Source organism: Dryas octopetala, chromosome 1 (assembly GCF_963921425.1).
Source record: "Dryas octopetala chromosome 1, drDryOcto1.1, whole genome shotgun sequence".
NCBI lineage: Eukaryota > Viridiplantae > Streptophyta > Magnoliopsida > Rosales > Rosaceae > Dryas > Dryas octopetala.
Window position 1 is genome coordinate 4,639,609 of NC_141366.1, and position 24,726 is coordinate 4,664,334.

The 24,726-nt window shown below is 37.3% G+C and overlaps 5 protein-coding genes across 7 annotated transcripts; 3 read left to right on the top strand and 2 right to left on the bottom strand.

Moving 5' to 3' along the window:
• The first annotated feature begins 1,382 nt into the window (after window positions 1-1,382).
• LOC147296744 (beta-galactosidase 8-like) lies at window positions 1,383-8,107 on the top strand. 2 transcript variants are annotated; one of them, XM_086229299.1, is made up of 20 exons: window positions 1,383-1,471; window positions 1,851-1,923; window positions 2,642-2,737; window positions 2,819-2,931; window positions 3,060-3,126; window positions 3,320-3,412; window positions 3,887-4,030; window positions 4,361-4,449; window positions 4,562-4,667; window positions 4,762-4,849; window positions 4,929-5,047; window positions 5,196-5,360; window positions 5,525-5,724; window positions 5,886-5,992; window positions 6,135-6,244; window positions 6,354-6,461; window positions 6,736-6,846; window positions 6,925-7,142; window positions 7,221-7,548; window positions 7,814-8,107. In XM_086229299.1, exons 2-20 carry the CDS (start codon window positions 1,897-1,899, stop codon window positions 7,922-7,924), a joined length of 2,400 nt encoding a protein of 799 aa, XP_086085425.1. In that variant the 5' UTR covers window positions 1,383-1,471; window positions 1,851-1,896; the 3' UTR covers window positions 7,925-8,107. The 2 variants fall into 2 exon arrangements, with proteins under 2 accessions (XP_086085425.1, XP_086085424.1); XM_086229298.1 differs by lacking the exon at window positions 1,383-1,471 and having other exon boundaries at window positions 1,495-1,923.
• On the bottom strand, window positions 7,955-10,470 carry LOC147296745 (uncharacterized). Its single transcript, XM_086229301.1, has 6 exons — window positions 10,126-10,470; window positions 9,582-9,761; window positions 9,172-9,253; window positions 8,977-9,084; window positions 8,698-8,856; window positions 7,955-8,394 (listed from the first exon to the last, which is right to left on the bottom strand). The coding sequence occupies exons 1-6, from the start codon at window positions 10,375-10,377 to the stop codon at window positions 8,198-8,200; spliced, it is 978 nt and encodes a 325-aa protein (XP_086085427.1). The 5' UTR covers window positions 10,378-10,470; the 3' UTR covers window positions 7,955-8,197.
• A 3,577-nt stretch (window positions 10,471-14,047) lies between these two features.
• LOC147296746 (uncharacterized) lies at window positions 14,048-16,476 on the bottom strand. The gene is made up of 6 exons (XM_086229300.1): window positions 16,166-16,476; window positions 15,622-15,801; window positions 15,212-15,293; window positions 15,018-15,125; window positions 14,739-14,897; window positions 14,048-14,435 (listed from the first exon to the last, which is right to left on the bottom strand). The coding sequence occupies exons 1-6, from the start codon at window positions 16,415-16,417 to the stop codon at window positions 14,239-14,241; spliced, it is 978 nt and encodes a 325-aa protein (XP_086085426.1). The 5' UTR covers window positions 16,418-16,476; the 3' UTR covers window positions 14,048-14,238.
• A 134-nt stretch (window positions 16,477-16,610) lies between these two features.
• Window positions 16,611-20,543, top strand: LOC147296747 (endonuclease 4-like). The gene is made up of 9 exons (XM_086229306.1): window positions 16,611-16,967; window positions 17,486-17,660; window positions 17,878-17,988; window positions 18,087-18,142; window positions 18,494-18,577; window positions 18,875-18,967; window positions 19,106-19,173; window positions 19,687-19,760; window positions 20,136-20,543. The coding sequence occupies exons 1-9, from the start codon at window positions 16,854-16,856 to the stop codon at window positions 20,252-20,254; spliced, it is 894 nt and encodes a 297-aa protein (XP_086085432.1). The 5' UTR covers window positions 16,611-16,853; the 3' UTR covers window positions 20,255-20,543.
• Window positions 20,544-20,630: 87 nt separating this feature from the next.
• On the top strand, window positions 20,631-24,046 carry BFN1 (bifunctional nuclease i). Of its 2 annotated transcripts, none has more exons than XM_086229302.1 (9): window positions 20,631-20,765; window positions 21,751-21,931; window positions 22,025-22,153; window positions 22,249-22,304; window positions 22,430-22,513; window positions 22,683-22,778; window positions 22,866-22,930; window positions 23,085-23,158; window positions 23,608-24,046. In XM_086229302.1, exons 1-9 carry the CDS (start codon window positions 20,631-20,633, stop codon window positions 23,751-23,753), a joined length of 966 nt encoding a protein of 321 aa, XP_086085428.1. In that variant the 3' UTR covers window positions 23,754-24,046. The 2 variants fall into 2 exon arrangements, with proteins under 2 accessions (XP_086085428.1, XP_086085429.1); XM_086229303.1 differs by having other exon boundaries at window positions 22,025-22,132.
• The last annotated feature ends 680 nt before the right edge of the window (window positions 24,047-24,726 follow it).

A 24,726-nucleotide genomic window follows, 5' to 3' on the forward strand; every position in this document is an offset into this window, starting at 1 on the left:
CTTGTTTGATCTGAAATACCTTTTTAAAAAAATTAAAACTCAGCCAACCAAGTTCATCCCCCTTATGGCCCTAGCTAGAAACCCCGGAGCCATTGCTAACAATTGTTGGAGAAGGGCGTTTTCTCCTTTGATTCACATTTTAATATATAGCCCACACCTATGGCCTATCTCATCATCTTCAATCCATTATTTTCTTTTGTGATTTTTTGTAAATCTTTATTTTATTTCACGATCTGTTATTCATTTTTTTTATGTTTTTTTTCATTTTAGCCTTTAGTCTTTAGCAGTTCGTGATAAGGAATTAATGATGTTTGCTCATAAATGAGAGAGAGAAATCTGTAATGAGCTAAAGTCAATGGTGTTTCTTTGGTAAATTCAGCCCCCTAAATTTTCAATCCTGGCTCCGTCCTTGCGAACAACCCACAACAATTTTTGCCAGGGCAACGGCAATTTTAAAGGTTTACGAGCAGATGGAAAAGCTGAATGACGAGCAGATCGCGGAACTGCGAGAGATGTTTCGATGGAGCTTGACGCAGCTGGAGCTGGGGTCTCTGCTGCGCTCGCTAGGCCTAAAGCCGAGCCCTCACCAGCTTGAGGCTCTCATCCAAAAAACCGATTGAAATTTCAACAGACTCGTGGAGAGTGCCACATCGACACTTAACGGCCTCTCAAGTGCCACGTTTCTCAGTCCACTTCATTTGCTTGCAAACAGAACAGAGGCCATTCACTCACTCACTGGGTTTAAGTTTTAACTTCTAAGTGAAACCAAACATTCACAACTCATCGCATTCCTATATATTTGTTCGAAACTCGTTACATGTTGAATTTTCTGCTTAATACGAGTCTGTGGTGCACCCAATATTATCATGTTGTTGAATTTTCTGGCACTGAAACAAAAACGACATGTCATTCAATTTGGACTTGGGCTTGCCAATGGCATAAGCCCATCACATTTTTGTGGGTAGAGAAATTGTTTACGATGTTTTATTTATATAAATTTCATTACATCATAATTTTTTTTTTTTGGGCCAACCATCATAAAATTTATTTATTTTACTAAAGTAACAGATTCAAATATATTAAATATTTTTTATTGGATATAATAATCAAATTTGGTAAAACAATAAGTGACAACCCAGTGATAGTGACCATGAAGTCCAACAGAAATGATGTTGGGCCCAAATTTCTGTCCAACAAACAAAACTATGGTTCATTGGTTCCACAGAAAACGCGGGCCTAGGTGAAGCCCAATTGACTTTTCGACTTTAACGGTCGCAATAACTGTCTCCAATTTTCACCGCTTAAAAAATGAGCTTCTAAAAAACTCGAGCTTTACGCTGTGCGTTAACTTTTTGTACTCTCAAGTCTCTTATCCCTTGACAGCATCACCTTTGTTTTTTTCTTAAGAACCAGTTCCTTCAGCTTCCCTCCAAAACCAAGCTTCGTTAATCTCGTCTGGATAATCATTCAGGTACAATTCTTGTCCATGTGAAACTCCACGTATATTATGCATTTTCAATGCCAACAAATACAACAAACCGATACCCAGTATAGCTCACATGTTAAATTGGTGCCTATATACTTTTATCAGTCTTATGCACTTCTCATCTTGATGGGTAGTTCTAATGCCATTATGGGTTTTGCAAATTGTTGAGTTTTTTTTTTTTTTTCTTAGGGATTTTGTTTGGTTATAGTCCTTCGCTGTTTTTTGCATTCTGGGTTTAGTGAGTTTGGTCAAATTGAATGATGGGAAGCAAGAATTGGGTGGCTTTAGTTCTGTTTGTCCTCCTAGTTTTTGAAGGTTATTTCACTGAAAAAGTGTTTTCTGCCACTGTGGCATATGACCATAGAGCACTGGTTATCGATGGGAAGCGGCGGATTTTGCAGTCGGGCTCTATGCATTACCCTCGAAGCACGCCCGAGGTGAATTCTGAAATCTCAAATCTGTATTTATAGGATTGTATTTGTCTGAGCAACTTTGAAAGGCTATTGGAGGATGAATTATAATGATAATGTGGGGTTGTGATTGTTGGGGGTACAATGTTAGGATTTTAATATCAATGCAGTAATTTATATACAGTAATGTAACAGTTGACATCTCATATGGCAATTACGACATCTCATATGTCAATTACGACATTTCATATGGCAATTACGGCAGCAGTCGAATGTCAATTGGAAATCAAATGACAATTGGAAAACAAACTTCAGTAAAAATTACTTACTGTGCGGAAGTGTCTTGAATTAGTGTACAATATATATCTCAAGGATAATGAAGATAAAATCAGAGTTACATACCGTTGTTGGCCATTGAGAATTGATGGAGATTGGTGATTGAAACTTCTTTGACAAACCTTAACTCTGAGACTTCTTCTATTCTCTGTCTCTCTTTTCACACATTGTTTCTATACTGATGGAATTGTTAAGTTACTAATATATTCAAGAGTCTGTGTCTATTATAGAGGAGAGTAGAGGGCCACAGAAAATGATAAGAACGTGCTATTTAGAAAACCACCCATCATGGACTTTTATCTAAAAGCAGTTATGTGTTTACTGGCTTCCTTAATTTGTGGAGTCCAACATACATGAAAACATGTAGTGGCTAAATGGGTCACTAACGTGAAACTAACATACAATGCAGGTGTGGCCGGAGCTTATTAACAAAGCCAAGGAAGGGGGGCTGGACGTGATAGAGACTTATGTTTTCTGGAACTATCATGAGCCTGTAAAGGGCCAGGTATATAAATAACTCTAGTCATTGGTGTAAATTCATCGTTATGGGTGGTTTAATGTTGATGTTCCCTTTCATTTTCCGTAGTACTACTTTGAAGGCAGGTTTGATTTGGTGAGGTTTGTGAAGACAGTGCAAGAAGCTGGACTTTTAGTTCATTTGAGGATTGGCCCGTATGCTTGTGCTGAATGGAACTATGGGTTTGTTTCTGTTTCCTGGTCTCTTCTTGTGATTTAGCACATTGCACTGGCATTAGTTTCCTAGTTTTGAATTTTCCCCTCTGTCATAGAATTTTACTCATTCTTTAGATATCATAATCTCATGACAGGGGATTTCCTATTTGGTTACACTTTATTCCCGGAATTCAGTTTCGTACAACAAACGCTCCTTTTAAGGTACATATCTGGTACATTTATTCTTGTCAGTGAAAATAGTTTATCCATGGATAAAACAAGACCTCCTTATTTTCAGTCTTTCTTTGCAGTAGTTATGTTTTCAAAAAAAATGTATTTACATTAATGCACAACTTTCAAGTGGTTTATATTTATGCCTTATGGATTGGGAAGATTTCCAAATTGTCAATTGCAGAATGAAATGAAGCAATTTCTTGCAAAAATTGTTGAAATGATGAAGAAGGAGCATCTCTTTGCATCACAAGAAGGGCCAATCATACTTGCTCAGGTGCTTTCCTTTGACAGCCAGCCTGTGTTTACTAATTATTTCTTAATATTATTGCCCCATCAGCTAATTATTCAAAGTTTCCTGTCACGGCCTGGTGATAATTCAGTATATGTATTGAAAGATTAATGTGAGAATTTCCTGTTCATTGCCATGTCCAATATTGTACTAAGTGCATAACTGTTTTCTAAGTCATTGGATGTGTATCGAGACACAAACTAATAAGATGGTTATGCAGATTATGTATTGGAAAGGTAGTTGGGGCACTTATGGTGTTTTTGTTTATGCAATTTCATATAGTATTCTTTCATTTATTCAAGTTTCACAATATATGTTCCGGAAATGTATGCTAATAGAAGGAAATAGATCTTTTGTATTTTTCCATAATAGTTTGACTTTATGCTCCAGAAATGACACGCTTTGTTTTGTACTACTCAATTCCTTCTTCCTTTTCATTTCTGATACGTCTTCTGGCAGGTTGAAAATGAATTTGGAAATGTTGAAGGGGCATATGGAGTTGGCGGAGAACTATATGTCCAATGGGCTGCAAAAACTGCTGTTAGTCTTAATACGACTGTACCTTGGGTGATGTGTGTGCAAGAGGATGCACCAGATCCAATTGTGAGTGTTGTACTTGATTTTGCAAGAAAAATTGTTTCCTATTTTGAACATATTTTTTCTTGAGCATGGAAGGCTTCAAGGTTGCCAATCCTTTTACCTTCTAGTTGTGCTTAGATATCAAGAGCCAATCAATACTTAGGAGATTAGTTTACTTTTCTTCTTCTTTTTTTTTTGTCTGAAGTTTAATTTTCTTCTTGAAAAACAAAAATAAAATTTTAATTTACTAAGCATCTAGATTTATCTTCTCTGAGTTTCTTCCCTCTTTCATTTTACTTTTTCTTTCCTTATTTCCATTTGAGAGATTTCATTATTTTTATAAATTACCTGCAGATAAACACATGCAATGGATTTTATTGTGATGAGTTCACCCCAAATTCCCCTTCCAAACCAAAGATGTGGACAGAGAACTACAGTGGATGGTAACAATTTAGCTGATTTTACCTGTTTAACTATGTGCAAAATATTGCAGACAAGTCCCACTTTGGAGTTCATCTTAGAAATACACTGCTGAATATCACATCTAATATATAGGTTCCTTGCATTTGGCAATCCAATTCCTTTTAGACCTGTAGAGGATCTTGCTTTTGCTGTTACACGGTTTTTTGAAACAGGTGGCACATTTCAAAACTATTATATGGTAAGCTAGGCAGAATTCTACTTATGATAGCATTGTCATCATCATATTGTTCCTTAAACATTATCATAATGTGTTAGTTCTTATTTACTTGCAGTATTTTGGTGGGACCAATTTCGGGCGGACAGCTGGAGGCCCTTTGGTTGCAACTAGCTATGATTATGATGCTCCTATAGATGAATATGGTAAATTTATCCTACACTTGGTTTGATATGCCACTAGTACCAGTGTTTATTAGGAATTACATGCACTCCCATTATGCAGGTTTTCTTAGACAGCCAAAATGGGGCCACCTCCGTGACTTGCACAAGGCAATAAAGCACTGTGAAGAATATATGATCATCTCTGATCCAACTCATGTGCAACTTGGTGTTAATTTAGAGGTGTGCAACATATTTCAAGATTCATCAATAAAATTTCTGGAGTTAAAAGTCACTTGTCACTGATGGCTCAGTTTTCAGTTTTTCACCATTCTTTTCTCTTTCTCTTATCTCTTACACCATCCTGGCTTTGTTTATTTTTTTTCATCAGGCACATATCTACTATAAAAACTCCAATGAGTGTGCAGCCTTTCTTGCAAACTATGGCAGTAGTTTAGATGCAAATGTCACTTTCAATGGAAATATTTACTTCCTTCCAGCTTGGTCAGTGAGCATCCTTCCAGATTGTAAGAATGTTATATTCAATACCGCTAAGGTACATATCTGATTGCACTTTAGTATTTTGGTAGTAGAGGGAGGAGAGATAAAGAGAGAAAAAAGTTATTTTTGGTAATAGTTGAAAGTCTCTATACGGTCTTTATTTGCTATGTCCTCAACTTCCGATGATTTTGTTTCTCACAAAAATGATCAAAACTGAAGGTTGTCTCACAAAGAAGTCTCGCAGATTCTCCTTTTTCCGGCACAACCAGTGTAAATGAGTTTACATTGGAACCATCTTCATGGAGTTGGTATAAAGAAAAAGTCGGTGTTTGGAGTAACAATTCATTTATCAACTCAGGCTTACTGGAGCAGATAAATACAACAAAAGATACTAGTGATTATTTATGGTACACAACCAGGTAATGAATCCAGTTTTGATTACTCTCATGACCTATTCATTTGGATGGACTACCTTGTTGATAATATTTTAATATTTTATAACATATCCTCGTATCCTGGTTATTTTTACTCTCATCTCATCTGATGACATCTTACGGAATGTGCTTCATCATACTTGCAGTATTAATGTGGATGAAAACATTATACCTGGTCAAGAGAAAGAATTGTTTTTGCATATTGAGAGCCTGGGACATGCAGCTCTGGTTTTCATAAACAAAAAGCTTGTAGGTAGGTACTCTATTGAATTGCAGTGCAGTAAAAAATTACCATCTAACACTTGAATCCTGATGTAGTCAGAAGTTTCAAATCATTCTCTGTTCCTTTGGTGCTTTGTGTATCTAAAGAAACATTTTATACCCTAATCTTAAAGGATTTGGATACGGTAACCATGAAGATGCTAGCTTCATCCTTGATGAGAAGATTACTCTGAACCATGGAAACAATACTGTGGATGTGTTGAGTATGATGATTGGCGTACAGGTACATAATACTGTATGATGTTAATATTCATGGACACAAATGATATTGTAGAATTTTCTTTATCCCATTAATTAGGGTTACTAATTCTTTTCTCTCTGTAATTTTCCAGAATTATGGACCGTGGTTCGATGTTGCAGGAGCAGGAATTTTTGCTGTTGTTCTTAGTGACTTAAAGAACGGCAAAAGTGATCTTTCTTCTGAAGAATGGACCTACCAGGTTAGAACCTACCTAATAGCTTGCTACCTGAGAAATATTGAGTGTCAAAAGCATTTTGCTTCATAGTGGTGACATTAAGTCAAATTGACTTTGCTGAGGGAAATATCTAAATAGCAAAAAGAAATCTGTTATATCAAATACCAGGTCAGACCATCAGAACAAATAAGTACAAATTTCCTTTTTTCTTTTTTCCACTCAAAGGTTTCTATATTTTGGATTACGATCTAAAATGGTATCAGTCACTGTACTTATTTGACATTTCCTTAATTTTCAGGTGGGACTAGAAGGGGAATACCTTGGATTGGATAACATACGTCTTGCAAATAGTTCACTGTGGACTGCAGGGGTTGCTCCACCAGTTAATCATAGTTTGATATGGTACAAGGTAAGTATTTGGCATGCTTGGTTCGATGTCCTGTTTTTTTTCACATGCTTGGGTTGATGTTCTTTTTCTCATCCTCAGGCCACATTCCTTGCTCCTGAAGGGAAGGGTCCTTTGGCATTAAATCTTGGTGGCATGGGCAAGGGACAAGCATGGGTTAATGGGCAGAGCATAGGGAGATATTGGTCTGCTTATCTCTCACCATCAACTGGTTGTGTTAATGGCAGTGATTGTGACTACAGAGGAGCCTATGATTCATCTAAATGCCTAAAGAACTGTGGCCAACCAGCTCAAACTCTGTAAGAGAGAATGCATTGCTTGTTTTATTCATGGAATTTTCAATTTACTAATGAAAATGAGGAGATAATAATGTTTAGGTACCATATTCCCCGCACGTGGGTACATCATGGAGATAACCTTCTGGTTCTCCATGAAGAGCTTGGTGGTGACCCTTCAAAGATTTCTTTGATGACACGAACTGGCCAAGAGATATGTGCACATGTATCAGAGACTGACCCTCCGCCAGCCAATTCTTGGAAACCAAACATGAAATTCATGCCTCAAAACCCTAAAGTTCAACTGACCTGTGAACGAGGATGGCACATTACTTCAATTAATTTTGCTAGCTTTGGAGCTCCTATGGGAAATTGTGGTACATTCAGTCTGGGAACTTGCCATGCCGACGTCTTATCAATTGTTGAGCAGGTAAGAGAAACCTTTTCTTCTCCATATTGTTTGGTTTAAACATCGACAACTACAAAATTGTTCAATTGTTGAGATTATACATGTCTAGTTTCTTTTTTTTATTATCAATTGAGGTCATGCATGATAGGCCATTTATCTTTCTGTTTCTACTTTTTGAGATAGAGGACTTGCTAGTTTTAAGAGTTTTGTTTTTCTTAGCAAATTTTGATAGGAATCAGACTTGAACAACACACTTAAAATCTTTGCTCGTTCAATGTATTTGCAGGTTTGCCTTGGCCAAGAAGAATGTTCAGTCCCCATCTCCACAGAAACCCTTGGTGATCCTTGTCCTGGAGTGCTAAAAAGCTTAGCTGTTGAAGCTCTTTGCAGTGACTAAAATTTAAAAGTTCCACTTACACCAAACAAAGAAAGTTGAATGGATCCTTGTACAATGCTGACTAAGATGAAACAATATTCACACATATTCCAAGAAGGGCATGAAGCCACCAAATTCCAAACTGAATGATACATTAAATGTGCTTTATTCTCATAATACAAGAGACGACATAAGCATTGGCACACCACAAATGCACATTAAGCATTATTCTAGACCCGAGTTCATGGGGTCTGAACCATGTTGTTCACTTGATTACAAATAACATTCATATCATCAGGGAACAAGCAGTATCTTACCAATATGTTGGCTACTTTCCAAGAGCTTGTGAGCCTCTGCTGCTTCAGATAATGGAAAATACTTGTAGACCACAATTTTCACCTTACCAGCCGCAATTGTAGGCCACACATTGCTCTCCACTTCCCTCACAATTTCCGCTTTGTTTTCTGGACTTCTGTATCGCAACCCAGCCGCTGCATGTACAACCACCATGTGATATAAGGATATGACTAATACATATTAAACAAAGCACAACTCTTTCCGAAAGAGGTGGAAAAAAACTGTCACTAAGGTATTAATACTAGGAAAAATCAACGCTCAAGCATACACCATATCAATAAAAAATCGTTCATTCCATGTGTCAGTTTGGCACCAGATATGCAAAATGATATGTAAAATTGACGTTTAAAACATTAATGATCAAATTTCTACTGAGGAAACCATGAACTAGAGAAACCAAATCCACCCAACTCCAAACCTGTGGTACTCAAACCTACCTTGGATGGTGAGACGCTTTGCAAGCACAGTACGAAGATCTATTTCTGTAACAGAACCACTCAGGGTCCCAATGACAAAAAGTCTCCCATCAACCTTTAAGCTTTCAAGGTTTCGCCGAAAATATGATGCCCCAATGCTATCCAAGATAACATCAACACCTGCCATTGAGTATATATCAATATGTTTTTTCTTCTATAACAGTAACTATATATAAAAATTAAAGGTACAACAATCTTTCTGGAGATATATTGATGGGGTGTTGATGCAAGAGAACAAACCTTTTCCACCTGTTTCTTCCTTAACCCGTGCAACAAAGTCCTCAGTCTTGTAATTGATGCATACATCAGCTCCAAGATCCTTGCAAGCAGCCAACTTTTCCTCACAACCTGGTGATCAAAAATCTTGATTCAAGATCTACATCCATAAAACCGTAAAAGTTCTTTTTATGCCATAAAAGAAAAAGTGCAGCTTACCTGCTGTGACAAACACTCTTGCTCCCTGGTACTTAGCTATCTGAATTGCAAATGTACCAATTCCACTGGAGCCCCCATGAACCTGAAATTTTAACAGTCCTTCAGTGATATATATAAAGCTATGCATCAGACAAAGAAAGCAATAGACTTTCTCAATTGGGTTATGCCTAGAGCACAGTTTATGAAAGTATCAGCACTAATGTGCAATAATTCCAACCTATATATATGCATATTATAGAACTTTTACTTAAAATAACATATTCCATACATCCTCATTAAAATATGTCAAAGCACCTGACATTTTGAGAAAAGAAAGATACTGAGATGCTTGGAACTCAAACCATCACAGCATTTGCATTCAAATGACTGTACCAGAATATTAGAGTAGGTAGAGTAGACTTGGAAGTTACCAAAAATGATTCACCAGCAGATAGCCGACTCATCATAAAAACAGTCGACCAAACAGTGCATGCCACCTCAGGAAAACTAGCAGCATCCTTCAAAGAAACACCAACTGGGGAAGGAAAAACTTGTCCTGCTGGAGCAGCCACCTTCTCAGCATACCCTCCTCCACTAAGAAGAGCACACACCTGCATCACACAAATTGGTACAAAGGGTCAATGCAATGCTGAAAATATAGTGCTTCTATCACGCTTAGCTAGTTAGCTCTACACCAAAACATTTTGATGGGTAAACTGGGATTTTAACCCATTACCTTGTACTCTAATTACAAATCACTGATGAAGCAAATTCAAACTCTGATGAAAGAAATTTATATTCCTTAAGGTCCATTACACAAGAAGTCAAATGAACCCATGGTTTCAGCTCATGAAGTCAACTGAAAGGTAAAAACTTTGATCAAGGGTATACATTACTAACACCATTTGCAACATATTTCCGATTTCCTGTTTGGTTACTATGAAAATTCCAAACAATATCCGAATTCCAAATCACCTGATCGCCGACTTTCCAGCGTGACACGTGTTTCCCAACGGCCTCGATGGTTCCAGAACATTCGAGACCCAGGTACTGGCTGGAACCAGGGGGCGGTTGGTACAGGCCCTTCCTCTGAAAGGCGTCGGCTCCGTTCAGCGCCGTGGCCTCGACTTTGATTAGAACTTCGTCGTCTTTGAGTTCTGGGTCTTCGACTTCTTGTAGTTTCAGGACCTCCGGTCCACCTGGAGCGCTTATCACTATGGCCTTCATTGATGCTTGGGCTTGAGCTTCCACTGAAGTGAAGGAGATTGAGTGACTGACTTGACTTGTTCCATCGCAGCGGAATATATTATGCGGTAAGGAAAAACGACTTGTCGTTCAATACCCGTCTCCAAGTCCAAGTTCCAACGACATGTCGTGCGTGGGTACAAATGGAGAGGACTTTGATTGCATTTCGGTTCGGGTTATCGGGTTTGTTGTTCTTCCCTCAGTCCCTCTTCTGTTTGGCTCGTTTCTGGGGAAGTATTCTGAAAAAAGTAGAAGAAATGACGAGCCGTAGTTCAATTCAAATGCAAATTACTTGATTTAACTTCGGCCTTCCTTTTCTCAGCTGCCAAAAAGTGGGTTAAAGTACTGATTTTCTTAGAAAGTTGATGCTTGCTGGCATAATTTCTGATCACGAGATGAACAGAAGCAAAAGAATATTCAAGAAGCAAAAGGAAATGGATGAAGAAGAATAAAGAAATGAAGCTCTTAGATTGATTAATGAGATGAAGTTACAAAGTATGAGAAATACACAAAGCTTATATCAAGAGCCAGCTAAAACCAACGAAACAGACTAACAATACTAACAACAATTCCAACTAACTCATTCCTTTCTAACTGAGTAATCCTTTTAACAACTAGAGCCACTAGAATTCTGACAGCTGTATACTTAACATCCCCCCTCAACCTCAGCAAGGGGACCAAGTCTGAGGTTGCCATGACACAGGATTACCAGCAAGAATTGTGTGCTCCACTTCTTCAACCTTGCTTTCAATCAACATTACTACACTCCTGACCAACAATTTTTACACTACAAGAATCACTACCACACAATCCACTACAACTACAATTTCTTTGCAACTTCAATCAACTTCAACTTTTTATTTTGTTTTTTATTTTTTACAACTCCTTTGCAAGACAACTTCAAGAAACCACCACATGACAACTACAACTTCAACTTCAACTACAACTTAGAACCCAATCAACTACAACTCAGAATCCAATATGCTTGACTCCCAAGCCTTCACCATTTCCAAGTTCAAAAGGTTCAGCCATTGTGAGATTGGTAAGATCAGCTGTCATATGATGAGTAGCTCCTGTATCTGCAATCTAAACATCTTCAGTTGCAAAACCAACATTGGCCTGAGCAGTAAGAGCATTCAAAGTCTAAGGTGGTGCTGAGCCTTGATATGCATAGTTGTATCGATTAAAGCAATCTAAAGCCACATGACCTCTTTTGCCACAAATTTGGCATTCCACAACAGATGAAGCAGTATTCTGAGATGTCCTATCCCTATCAAAGCAGTTCACAGCAATGTGTCCTCTCCTAGAACAAATCTGACACTCAGGAACCTGTCTACTCCCATTGTTCCAATTATTGACATTAGTGTTACCCCAATTGATATGCCTACTACCATTTCCTCCAGAATTCCAACCTCTACCACCATTAGAATTGAATTTGCCACCGCTAGTATAACCTCCACCACCAGTATTATAACTTCCACCACTGTTATTATAACCTCCATAATACCCATTACTCAAATGACTGCCATAACCACCATCTCTATGAGAACCATTCCCTGTAGAAGTCCCAGAATTACCAGTACCAGTATGAGAACCACCAGAACCAAGAGTAGTATGATCAGTGTGACCATTAGAACCGTCAGTGTAACCTAATTTAGGCACTGGAAGTTTGGCAACCATAGCAAATATTGTGTGATTAGAAACCGAGGCAAGAGAAAGCTTTTTATTAATGTCTTGTTCAGCAGCAAGAAGTTGAGATCGAAACTCCTTTATAGACATAGAGCCCTGATGACCACGCAGTACAGCTTTCACATGATCAAATTCATCAGGGAGACCATTTAAGGCAACTACATAAGCATCATCATCTGTAACCTGCACCCCCACAGCAGCTACTTGAGCCCTGACATGTTTAAATTTCAGTAAAAACCTCTCAACAGTATCAGCACCTTTCTGCAAGGTTTGAAAGTCAGTCTTGAGTTGCATAATGGTTGCTCGAGAATCAGTGTTATACCTCTTCCTAACATTTATCCAAGCTTCATGAGCAGAAGAACAGTCTAAGATGTATTCCATAGATTCTTCAATAACAGATGCCATCAACAAACTAGTCAAAGCCTTGTCTGTCTGATCCCATTCAGTAAAAGCTCTATTAACCTCCAGTGTACTAATACCATTCTCATCCAGGACAAATTCTAGTGGACAAACAATTGACCCATCTAAATATCCAAACATTCCATGACCTCCTAATACTGTTTTTACTTGAAAACTCCATTTGAGGTAATTATAATCATTCAACCTCAAGGTCAGAAAAGGAAACAAACCATGAACTCTACTTGCAATCGACATGGCTACAGATCTATTCCAACAACAATCTCACAACACTTACAACAATATTTCAACACTCCAACACTCCTGAAAACTCAACACTTCAAGAAAATGCACAATACTTCAAGAAACATCAATACGGTCAAGAATTTATCAGAAATTGACACAACCAAGATCTATCACAGCAACAAAGAACAATATGATCCCAAATCAGAACAATTACTTGAGCAAAACAAGAACATACTCCAAGAAATCACACTTCTCTGATCAATTAACAAAGACAAGAAGAGAGACACAATACCCAACGACGAACGATAACACAGACGACGAAGTTCGCAATCACAATTTAAAGAACTCGAAAAATCCAAAGTACAACCCACATTGCGAAAAGAACCAAGCACTGAAAAAATTGCAAAATCAGTAGACGAAGCACAACACCTTTACTACGCTGCAGAAACCAGAGACGATCGGACGATCGGAGAAGACAATCGGAGAAGATCAGATGATCAGACCCATGGACCCACGGACGAAGAGGAAAAATGAACAAAAAGGAAGACGAAGACAAAAATGAAGTCGAAGCTAGCAGCAAAAGCAAAAAGCAAAGGGAAGTTCAAGACCCATGGACCAAAAGCGTGAGCTAGGGGCTCTGATACCATGATCACGAGATGAACAAAAGCAAAAGAATATTCAAGAAGCAAAGGAAAATGGATGAAGAAGAAGAAAGAAATGAAGCTCTTAGATTGATTAATGAGATGAAGTTATAGAGAATGAGAAATACACAAAGCTTATATCAAGAGCCAGCTAAAACCAACGAAACAGACTAACAAGACTAACAACAATTCCAATTAACTCATTCCTTTCTAACTGAGTAATCCTTTTAACAACTAGAGCCACTAGAATTCTGACAACTGTATACTTAACATCCCCCCTCAACCTCAGCAAGGGGACCAAGTCTGAGGTTGCCATGACACAGGATTACCAGCAAGAATTGTGTGCTCCACTTCTTCAACCTTGCTTTCAATCAACATTACTACACTCCTGACCAACAATTTTTACACTACAAGAATCACTACCACACAATCCACTACAACTACAATTCCTTTGCAACTTCAATCAACTTCAACTTTTTATTTGCAGGTTTGCCTTGGCCAAGAAGAATGTTCAGTCCCCATCTCCACAGAAACCCTTGGTGATCCTTGTCCTGGAGTGCTAAAAAGTTTAGCTGTTGAAGCTCTTTGCAGTGACTAAATTTTAAAAGTTCCACTTACACCAAACAAAGAAAGTTGAATGGATCCTTGTACAATGCTGACTAAGATGAAACAATATTCACACATATTCCAAGAAGGGCATGAAGCCACCAAATTCCAAACAGAATGATACATTAAATGTGCTTTATTCTCATAATACAAGAGACGACATAAGCATTGGCACACCACAAATGCACATTAAGCATTATTCTAGACCCGAGTTCATGGGGTCTGAACCATGTTGTTCACTTGATTACAAATAACATTCATATCATCAGGGAACAAGCAGTATCTTACCAATATGTTGGCTACTTTCCAAGAGCTTGTGAGCCTCTGCTGCTTCAGATAATGGAAAATACTTGTAGACCACAATTTTCACCTTACCAGCCGCAATTGCAGGCCACACATTGCTCTCCACTTCCCTCACAATTTCCGCTTTGTTTTCTGGACTTCTGTATCGCAACCCAGCCGCTGCATGTACAACCACCATATGATATAAGGATATGACTAATACATATTAAACAAAGCACAACTCTTTCCGAAAGAGGTGGAAAAAAACTGTCACTAAGGTATTAATACTAGGAAAAATCAACGCTCAAGCATACACCATATCAATACAAAATCGTTCATTCCATGTGTCAGTTTGGCACCAGATATGCAAAATGACATGTAAAATTGACGTTTAAAACATTAAGGATCAAAGTTCTACAGAGGAAACCATGAACTAGAGAAACCAAATCCACCCAACTCCAAACCAGTGGTACTCAAACCTACCTTGGATGGTGAGACGCTTTGCAAGCACAGTACGAAGATCTATTTCTGTAACAGAACCACTCAGGGTCCCAATGACAAAAAGTCTCCCATCAACCTTTAAGCTTTCAAGGTTTCGCCGAAAATATGATGCCCCAATGCTATCCAAGATAACATCAACACCTGCCATTGAGTATATATCAATATGTTTTTTCTTCTGTAACAGTAACTATATATAAAAATTAAAGGTACAACAATCTTTCTGGAGATATATTGATGGGGTGTTGATGCAAGAGAACAAACCTTTTCCACCTGTTTCTTCCTTAACCCGTGCAACAAAGTCCTCAGTCTTGTAATTGATGCATACATCAGCTCCAAGATCCTTGCAAGCAGCCAACTTTTCCTCACTACCTGGTAATCAAAAATCTTGATTCAAGATCTACATCCATAAAACTATAAAAGTTCATTTTATGCCATAAAAGAAAAGTGCAGCTTACCTGCTGTGACAAACACTCTTGCTCCCCTGTACTTAGCTATCTGAATTGCAAATGTACCAATTCCACTGGAGCCCCCATGAACCTGAAATTTTAACAGTCCTTCAGTGATATATATAAAGCTATGCATCAGACAAAGAAAGCAATAGACTTTCTCAATTGGGTTATGCCTAGAGCACAGTTTATGAAAGTATCAGCACTAATGTGCAATAATTCCAACCTATATATATGCATATTATAGAACTTTTACTTATAATAACATATTCCATACATCCTCATGAAAATATGTCAAAGCACCTGACATTTTGAGAAAAGAAAGATACTGAGATGCTTGGAACTCAAACCATCACAGCATTTGCATTCAAATGACTGTACCAGAATATTAGAGTAGGTAGAGTAGACTTGGAAGTTACCAAAAATGATTCACCAGCAGATAGCCGACTCATCATAAAAACAGTCGACCAAACAGTGCATGCCACCTCAGGAAAACTAGCAGCATCCTTCAAAGAAACACCAACTGGGGAAGGAAAAACTTGTCCTGCTGGAGCAGCCACCTTCTCAGCATACCCTCCTCCACTAAGAAGAGCACACACCTGCATCACACAAATTGGTACAAAGGGTCAATGCAATGCTGAAAATATAGTGCTTCTATCACGCTTAGCTAGTTAGCTCTACACCAAAACATTTTGATGGGTAAACTGGGATTTTAACCCATTACCTTGTACTCTAATTACAAATCACTGATGAAGCAAATTCAAACTCTTATGAAAGAAATTTATATTCCTTAAGGTCCATTACATAAGAAGTCAAATGAACCCATGGTTTCAGCTCATGAAGTCAACTGAAAGGTAAAAACTTTGATCAAGGGTATAAATTACTAACACCATTTGCAACATATTTCCGATTTCTTGTTTGGTTACTATGAAAATTCCAAACAATATCCGAATTCCAAATCACCTGATCGCCGACTTTCCAGCGTGACACGTGTTTCCCAACGGCCTCGATGGTTCCAGAACATTCGAGACCCAGGTACTGGCTGGAACCAGGGGGCGGTGGGTACAGGCCCTTCCTCTGAAAGGCGTCGGCTCGGTTCAGCGCCGTGGCCTCGACTTTGATTAGAACTTCGTCGTCTTTGAGTTCTGGGTCTTCGACTTCTTGTAGTTTCAGGACCTCCGGTCCACCTGGAGCGCTTATCACTATGGCCTTCATTGATGCTTGGGCTTGAGCTTCCACTGAAGTGAAGGAGATTGAGTGACTGACTTGACTTGTTCCTTCGCAGCGGAATATATTATACGGTAAGGAAAAACGACTTGTCGTTCAATACCCGTCTCCAAGTCCAAGTTCCAACGACATGTCGTGCGTGGGTACAAATGGAGAGGACTTTGATTGCATTTCGGTTCGGGTTATCGGGTTTGTTGTTCTTCCCTCAGTCCCTCTTCTGTTTGGCTCGTTTCTGGGGAAGTATTCTGAAAAAAGGAGAAGAAATGACGAGCCGTAGTTCAATTCAAATGCAAATTACTTGATTTAACTTCGGCCTTCCTTTTCTCAGCAGCCAAAAAGTGGGTTAAAGTACTGATTTTCTTAGAAAGTTGATGCTTGCTGGCATAATTTCTACTGGGAAAATCTACCAGTGTTGTTGACAGATATGGGTGGGTCTGGGCTATGGTGGACTTGGAGGATGATTGGTTTTCTGTTATTGGTGCCAGGGATTCTGGGCTGGGGCAAAGAAGGCCACTATGCAGTTTGCAAGATAGCAGAGGTGAGTAAGTATATTTAGTGCTACAACACTTTTATTTTTTATTTTTAATAGTGGGTGTTTCTGGTTTTGTATCTTGCTGTGAATAAAAAGTTTTGGAGTCTGTCAAAGCCTCAAGGTTCTTTGGAATTTGATTTTATGCTCCCCAAGCCAACATGAAAAGGAATAACTAGAAATGATGCAATCTTGCTTTGGTACTTGCAAACATGTTGCTACAAGAGTCATTGGCCAATACAAATAGCTATGGTAGAGATAAGAGTGGATTTTGGGCAGTCAAGTGTTAGCAGAATTGTCAATACCATCCTGGGAAACATACATAATTTGGATACCCCATGTCATTTTAGCTTCATTTGGGATCAAAATGTGTTTTAAGTGCGAATGAAGTTAAAGTAATGGGTGTAGAGTTTTGTCCCTGTCACTTCATATTTGTGCTTATATTGCAACTCTGAAGATGGCGATGAGGTGGGTTCTGAATCTTGAATTATACGGAGGTTTGATGAGACACCTTTGTTTTGATCCAGGGATTTCTGAGTGAAGATGCTCTAGCTGCAGTAAAACAATTGCTACCAGAGTCTGCCGAGGGTGATCTTGCGGCAGTTTGCTCCTGGCCTGATGAGATTCGCTTCCATTTGCGGTGGAGTAGTGTTTTACACTATGTTGACACACCAGATTTTATGTGTAACTACAGATACTGCAGTAAGTAGCTAGTTTTCAATGGTCCGGTGATGCTACTTTGCAGTATTTTGTATATTAAATTTTCTGAATGTTTCTCTAATTAAATTGCTGTGAGATTCTCTATTATGTAATATAAGACGGTGCATATGTTAATGATTTGGGACTGCGCAATTTAATGCATGGTCTTCCTTTAACTTTACTCAAAATAAAAGATAATGTTATTGCCCTTGTCTAATAGGAGACTGCCATGACCCTTCTGGACATAAAGATAGATGTGTAACTGGAGCAATTTACAACTATACAATGCAACTCCTTTCGGATTATCATGACTCCATCTTGGAATCAAAATGTAAGCACCCATATTTACTAGATTTAACACTTACCCTTTCTAACATATAATTATTCCTAAATATCAAATTCCTTTTTTTTTTTTTCATTTAATGACAGACAACTTAACAGAGGCACTTATGTTCTTATCTCATTTCATTGGGGATGTCCATCAGGTTTGCTCTTCATACTGGTACCTCAAAACTTTAACCGCCTTATGGAAAAAGCAAACCATGCAGTGGCATACCACTTGAAACTTTAATGAACAATTGAATTTTAGATCTCAAATTCACTTTGCTTGTAAAACTAACTATTACATTCGTTGATTAAAACATTTTTAACCTAAATATTTCTGTGGTTTACTATGGAACATTCATGGATTGGATTTTTCCATCCACATTGAAGAGTTTTTCTAGATAAAATAGTGCAAATTAATGAAAGATAGAGGTTTATAAGATTTCTGCATATTTTAGAAGAGAAAACATCATTTTCATTTTCTTTTAAAACTTCAAGTTTTGTGTTGACAGCCCTTACATGTTGGTTTCACTGGAGATGAAGGCGGGAACACAGTAATAGTCCGGTGGTATCGCAGGAAGACAAATCTTCACCATGTAAGTCTTAATTCCTGCTTAATGACCACTATAGTGGTGTAAGTGCAGATTAATAAGCACATATTTGGTTACCCTTTCAACTTGGACATAAATACATGATTATAGTCTTCTTTCCCCTTTATTTTCCACTTCCATCCCTTGCCCTGTTTTTATGGATTTATTTTTTGACAAGAATGACTGTGCAAAGAAACAGTCAGATGCCACAGGTTATTGCAATGGGAAAATATGGCATATGTGTTGTTTGTTTCATTTTATAAGCAGTATGCAGTTTGATTCTGTAAGATGGTTTTGTTCCAGGTCTGGGATACTATGATCATTGATTCTGCACTAAAGACATTCTATAGCCAGGATCTTGCAATCATGATAAAGGCCATTCAAAGGAATATTACGGTATGAAGTTCATTTTTTATTGATGTTTTAGTTTGTTATAGAGTTTAATGTGCTTTAGTCCTCACAAGAGCGCACATGCCTGTACAGCAATGTGATACTTACATTTGCTTTTTGTTTATTTGTATATACTCTCCGTAGGATGGTTGGTCCAATGATATATCATCATGGCAGATTTGTGCAAATAATCAGACTGTATGTCCAAATGAGTACGTACATGTTTCTTTTATTTCCTTTAATGCTTGATACCACTTCATGCCTAACCTGATGTTTTGAGATGTTTGATCTGTTCAGTTTAGTTTACTTGGCTTTTCATCTTCCCAAATCCCAAGCTCAATTTCAGGAATTGGGTGAAAGTGGTGTTGTAAGATATGAAATATAGGGCATTGTGTAGCTTACTTAATTTTAATCTCCCAAAGTTAATAAGGTGAAAGTAGTGGTGAATTATTTATTATAGGTAGATTGAAATAGATTCTAGCCATTGATTGGCCATGCTGACATGCATATTCCATTTGGCGTCAACCATACTGCTAAAGGTGGGATTTTCATATGAATGTCTTTTCATGGTTGAAAGAGCAATTACTAATGCAGATTCTCAAACAGAAATACATACTAACAGATCCATCTTTTATCTTGTATATAGAAAAGAAATTAACACCATAAATCTGATATTGAAATTAAGGCATGTTTAGATTTGGTTTAACTTGTTTTTGGTCTTCCAGGTATGCTTCTGAAAGCATTAGTTTGGCATGCAAATACGCTTACAGGAATGCCACACCAGGAAGCACTCTGATTGGTATGTTCTCTTTTCTGGTGAAGATTTGCGTTTTCATATGCAGAGCTTGCAAGGCACAACAAGTTAATTTTGAATTTATCACCAAAAAAATTCCCATAAGAAGTTGCCTTTTATTTGTCCTGGATAGGAGAAAATAAAAAATAAAAATTCAGCTAGGATTTGATTTTCCATGGTAGTTTCGTTTTTCCTTCCTTAAGTGCTTCTGTATTGGTTCCCTCTAGTTGACTTTTGCATCATTCACATTGCATGTCCTATTATATAATCACATTTCTGATTTCTTATATTGCTGGTTTCATCACATCACATGGACATGCAGCATTTTTCTCTTGATGCTAGCATATTCTGAAAAAGTTTTGTTCTAATCATGTGAATTAGATGATTACTTCCTTTCTCGGCTACCTGTTGTGGAGAAGAGACTAGCTCAAAGTGGGGTCCGCTTGGCTGCTACCCTCAACCGTATCTTCTCTTCTAAAGCAAAAATTGCTGAAGCATGAAAATAAGAAGAGGATAGGGATGCATCTTCAGAGGGTCGAATATAATGGGCCCCACCATTATTTCCTAGAAGCTTGAAGTTCCCCTACGCGAGCCCTCATGTACCAGATTTGTTCATTCTTAATGTATTATTCTTCCTCATATGTTGGTGATGCCCCCAATATGCCAGAATATACCCCACGTTGCTTGTGTTAAATATTAGCTTTTGGGGCACTTATAATAGAGGGAAGACCAAACTTGTACTCATTGACAACCTTTGATGGCTTCTAAATATATACGTATCCAAGTCCTTCTGCTGGGCTTATAAATAATCTGTGTAGTGTCATATTATTGACGAACAAATTAATCTGTTGGTTATCTAAGCAGAGAGAACTTAAGATGGGCAAGTATAGAGGCTTTGGGGGACTTCCCCACTATGGGTTTGTTTTGTTGCTGGCTTTTGTTTGCATTATAGTCCCAAGAACACAAGCATGGAGCAAAGAGGGCCATATTATGACATGCAGGATTGCACAGGTAATGTCACTCCATTCCTCTGGGAAGTAGGTCTTGTTCTGTATGGGCCACATCTTGAATGTCGAACTATTAAAATGAGTTACCCAAGAAATACCGTACTCTATTTTTTGTTATATGCTTTATTGCATAAATGTCATCCAGACTATGAGGGTTGTACGCAAATGTTATCCAATCTTTTAATTGTGACAATTTGTCATCCAATCTTTCAAAATTGTGCAAATTTGTCATATACTGTCATATTTTCTGTTAAATTAGAATATTATGTTAATCTAGATTTTAAATAAATTTTTTATTTAAAAATACAAAAAAAAAAAACCTAAAATTAAATTTAAAAAAACAAAAAAAAATTTAGGTGAAATGACGAAAATAATATTATTTTTTTCGTTTTTGCCAAAAAAAAATATATTATATTTTATATATTTTTTAAATGAATTGACAAAAACATCCCTAATTTTAAAGGGTGAATGGATGAAATTCATGACATATGGCAAATTTGCACTGTTTTAAAATATTAGATGACAAATTGTCACAATTAAAAGATTGGATGACATTTGCGCACAAATCTCAAAATCTGGATGACATTTGTGCAATTCGGCCTTTGTTATATTAAATAAATTCTATTTTTCCACGTTTCCTCGTCACTTGAACTAATCTCTAATGCAAAGAGCCATTATTATAGAAGAGAAAATAGATTAGTCGATCAAGATTTAACATTGTCACCAAATATTGTGTTTTTAAAAAAGGAGTACGTGTCTCACGATTTTTCACTCTTTGATATTCAATGTCACGTCTAATTCTATTATAAATTTGTAATTTTGCAAAATCTACAAACCAATGAATCAAATCGAGTTTTGACAAAATTTATAAGAACAGAAGTTAAAAGTTTGTGGAAAAAATTCATTAAGGTGTGTCCAAGGCAGATGTTCTTATCCTCCAAAGGGTACAGAAATTGAATTTATGGTGACTAATTATTGATGAACTGCAGGCACTTCTGGAGCCTGAGGCCGCAGAAGCAGTTCAAAATTTATTACCTCACAATGTGGATGGGGACTTGTCAGCTCTGTGTGTATGGCCAGACCAAATCAGGCATTGGTACAGATACCGCTGGACTAGCCCTCTTCACTTCATTGACACACCTGATAATGCTTGCAACTTTGACTACTCAAGTAAGCCACAGGCCTGTTTAATCCTGCTTAATTAGCAATTGAATGCAAGATTAAGGCTAACTTTCATTGGGGATTATATTATTATATATATAGGGGATTGTCATGGCCCACATGGGGCCAAGGACATGTGTGTTGCTGGTGCCATCCAAAACTTCACCTCTCAGCTTTCACACTACACAGAGGGAACATCTGACCGTCGATGTAAGCAAGCCCATTCATTGTGTTAGTATTAATTGCTTCAGGTTTTGTCAATGCATGCTTTCTTGTACTCTGCTAATTACACAACATCATGGTTTCTCTGTCTTTGACTCTTGCAGACAACATGACTGAGGCCTTGCTTTTCTTGTCACACTTCATGGGTGACATCCATCAGGTATGTACATACATATGTGGGGGATTCCAACATTTGTTCTTGAATTTGTAATATCTCTTTTTAAGGTTTTTTTTTATTTATAAGTTTTTAATTATGTTTCTGATGTTCTTTTTGTTTTTTCGCAGCCGATGCATGTTGGGTTCACGTCGGATAGAGGAGGAAACTCAATAAATTTACGTTGGTTCAGGCACAAATCAAATCTCCACCATGTAAGCATTTGGGTACATTTTGCCATTTTCTTAGAGTTTTAGATAACCTCTCGAATATTACTCAAAACCCCTATTATCTTTAAACTTCAAAAAAACAAAAAAACAAAAAAAGCATTAAAAAGACAATGTTACGAACCTTTTCTTTTTGTAAAAAAATGTTACTGTGCAGGTATGGGATCGGGAGATTCTACTTACAGCTCTGGCGGATTATTATGACAAGGATATGGAACTCCTCCTAGAAGACATACTGGGAAATATCACAGATGTAAGGACCAATTATTTATGTGAATTATTTTAAATGAACTAAGCTTATGATTTTTTTATATTAAAATTCATTATGTTATGTAAACAGGGAAGCTGGGCTGATGATGTTACATCATGGCAACATTGTGATGATCAGCTTTCATGCATAAAAAAGTAATCTCTCTCTCTCTCTCTCTCTCTCTCTCTCTCTCTCTCTCTCTCTCTCTCTCTCTCTCTCTCATATCTCTTCATCTTCATGTATATTTGTATTTTCGTACCCTCGATGATTTTGTTGATATGAATATTTAATATCTTATTATGTATGTAGGTATGCTACGGAGAGTATAAACATAGCTTGCAAGTGGGCTTACAAGGACGTTGAGGACGGTGATACTCTAGAAGGTATATATACAAATTAACACATTTTACTATCCAATACGATGGTACAAAGCTCTTGACTTAGTAAGCTTTGCTAAATGATGAAGAAATAAGTTAAAATTAGAAAAAGTCAAAAAGTTTCATCTGGTAAACAAGAATCTCTCTAAGGTAAACAAGAAAAATAAGAACAAACATGATTCGGCGATGTAAAGGCCCAACAGCAAGAACAAACACAATAGGGCCCACGAAAAGGTCAAACAGCAAAAACAACATGATTTGCAATTTTGATCCAATTTCCTTTTAAATTTTGCATATATGTTCTCACATGTTATAATTTTATTAAATTGGTCACACCATTGCATTGCATGATAAAAATTTCGTCATTATATGTATAGTTTAATTTTTTATAATGAATCATGATTTGATTTGTTATATTATAGATGATTTTTCTGACAAAAAAAAAAAAATTATAGATGATTACTTCCTTCCACGGCTACCTATTGTGGAGAAGAGGATTGCTCAAGGTGGGGTCCGCTTGGCTGGTATCCTGAATCGCGTCTTCTCTTCTGAAACACAAGTTGCATCACATAAACGGTCACATTCACGTTCACCCACCTAGCTTTTGCTACAACTTTTATGATGACCAATTCAAGCATCAAGGTACCCAAAGCCTAGCTACCTAGGATATATAGATCGCATCATCACATACACATTATTGTTTGTAGCTTCAAGTTCCAATTCCAAATTAGCTAGTTATTGTTTCCTTTTAACACAAGACATTAATCCACCAACTTGTACTTAATTCCTTGCAAAATTGTTATTTCACTTAATTCCTAATATATTGTTGATGCTTCTATGTCCCATAATTGCTACAACTCCTTGTGGATCTATTCGTGAATTAATGAAACACTATCATAATAGTCTCGGCGCTTTTGTCAATAATTTTATTCTATTTGTACCTTTGCATTTTATTTTGTATCTTAATGAATTACCATTTGTAACTTGTTACACCGACAATTATATCCTTCAAATTAGTATTGTAGAAATGTGTAAAAGTTAAAACACCAATACCCCTCTTGTGTCTTATTTGTTTCATTATAATGAAGAGTGAGGCTATGCAGACCACCTTTAGTTGCTGAGTTGACCACCTTAATATATTTTTTTCAACTTTTTTCCTATTTTACCCTTTATTACAAAAACATGATGAAATCACCCAGATCCATTCGGTGGTCATCTACCGAAACATCCACCAATGTTCGGCAGATAAGTATCGAATAAATATAAATATTTCGACAGATAACTGTCGAATGCCTTTTTCATTTCTATTTAGTGGTTATCTACCGAATAATCCACCAATGTTCAGCAGATAACTGTCGAATAACCATAAATATTTCGGTAGATAACTGTCGAATGACCCGACGAACAAAATTGAAATTTTTTGTTTTAAGGGTAAAGTTGAAATTTTAAAATAGGGTAGTCAACTCAGCAATTTAGGGTGGTCGGAATAGAACTGGCCTATAATGAATCCTGCAAGTGGGCCAAATCTCATAGTTGATAAGTCTTTTGGATGACATAGAATGGACTCATAGGCC

Bases quoted from the DNA above. Each gene is read 5' to 3' on its own strand.
- LOC147296746 (XM_086229300.1), bottom strand. From the start codon at position 16,417: ATGAAGGCCATAGTGATAAGCGCTCCAGGTGGACCGGAGGTCCTGAAA. The intron at 15,802-16,165 runs GTGATTTGGAAT...TGTGTGATGCAG, and splicing joins GCTGGAAAGTCGGCGATCAG to GTGTGTGCTCTTCTTAGTGG. The intron at 14,898-15,017 runs GTTTGTTCTCTT...ACTCAATGGCAG, and splicing joins GGAAGAAACAGGTGGAAAAG to GTGTTGATGTTATCTTGGAT.
- LOC147296747 (XM_086229306.1), top strand. From the start codon at position 16,854: ATGGGTGGGTCTGGGCTATGGTGGACTTGGAGGATGATTGGTTTTCTG. The intron at 17,661-17,877 runs GTAAGTAGCTAG...CTTGTCTAATAG, and splicing joins GTGTAACTACAGATACTGCA to GAGACTGCCATGACCCTTCT. The intron at 18,578-18,874 runs GTAAGTCTTAAT...GTTTTGTTCCAG, and splicing joins GGAAGACAAATCTTCACCAT to GTCTGGGATACTATGATCAT.
- BFN1 (XM_086229302.1), top strand. From the start codon at position 20,631: ATGGGCAAGTATAGAGGCTTTGGGGGACTTCCCCACTATGGGTTTGTT. The intron at 22,514-22,682 runs GTAAGCATTTGG...GTTACTGTGCAG, and splicing joins ACAAATCAAATCTCCACCAT to GTATGGGATCGGGAGATTCT. The intron at 22,931-23,084 runs GTAATCTCTCTC...TTATGTATGTAG, and splicing joins CAGCTTTCATGCATAAAAAA to GTATGCTACGGAGAGTATAA.
- LOC147296745 (XM_086229301.1), bottom strand. From the start codon at position 10,377: ATGAAGGCCATAGTGATAAGCGCTCCAGGTGGACCGGAGGTCCTGAAA. The intron at 9,762-10,125 runs GTGATTTGGAAT...TGTGTGATGCAG, and splicing joins GCTGGAAAGTCGGCGATCAG to GTGTGTGCTCTTCTTAGTGG. The intron at 8,395-8,697 runs GTAGGTTTGAGT...TTGTACATGCAG, and splicing joins AAAGCGTCTCACCATCCAAG to CGGCTGGGTTGCGATACAGA.
- LOC147296744 (XM_086229298.1), top strand. From the start codon at position 1,744: ATGATGGGAAGCAAGAATTGGGTGGCTTTAGTTCTGTTTGTCCTCCTA. The intron at 2,738-2,818 runs GTATATAAATAA...CATTTTCCGTAG, and splicing joins ATGAGCCTGTAAAGGGCCAG to TACTACTTTGAAGGCAGGTT. The intron at 5,048-5,195 runs GTGTGCAACATA...TTTTTTCATCAG, and splicing joins AACTTGGTGTTAATTTAGAG to GCACATATCTACTATAAAAA.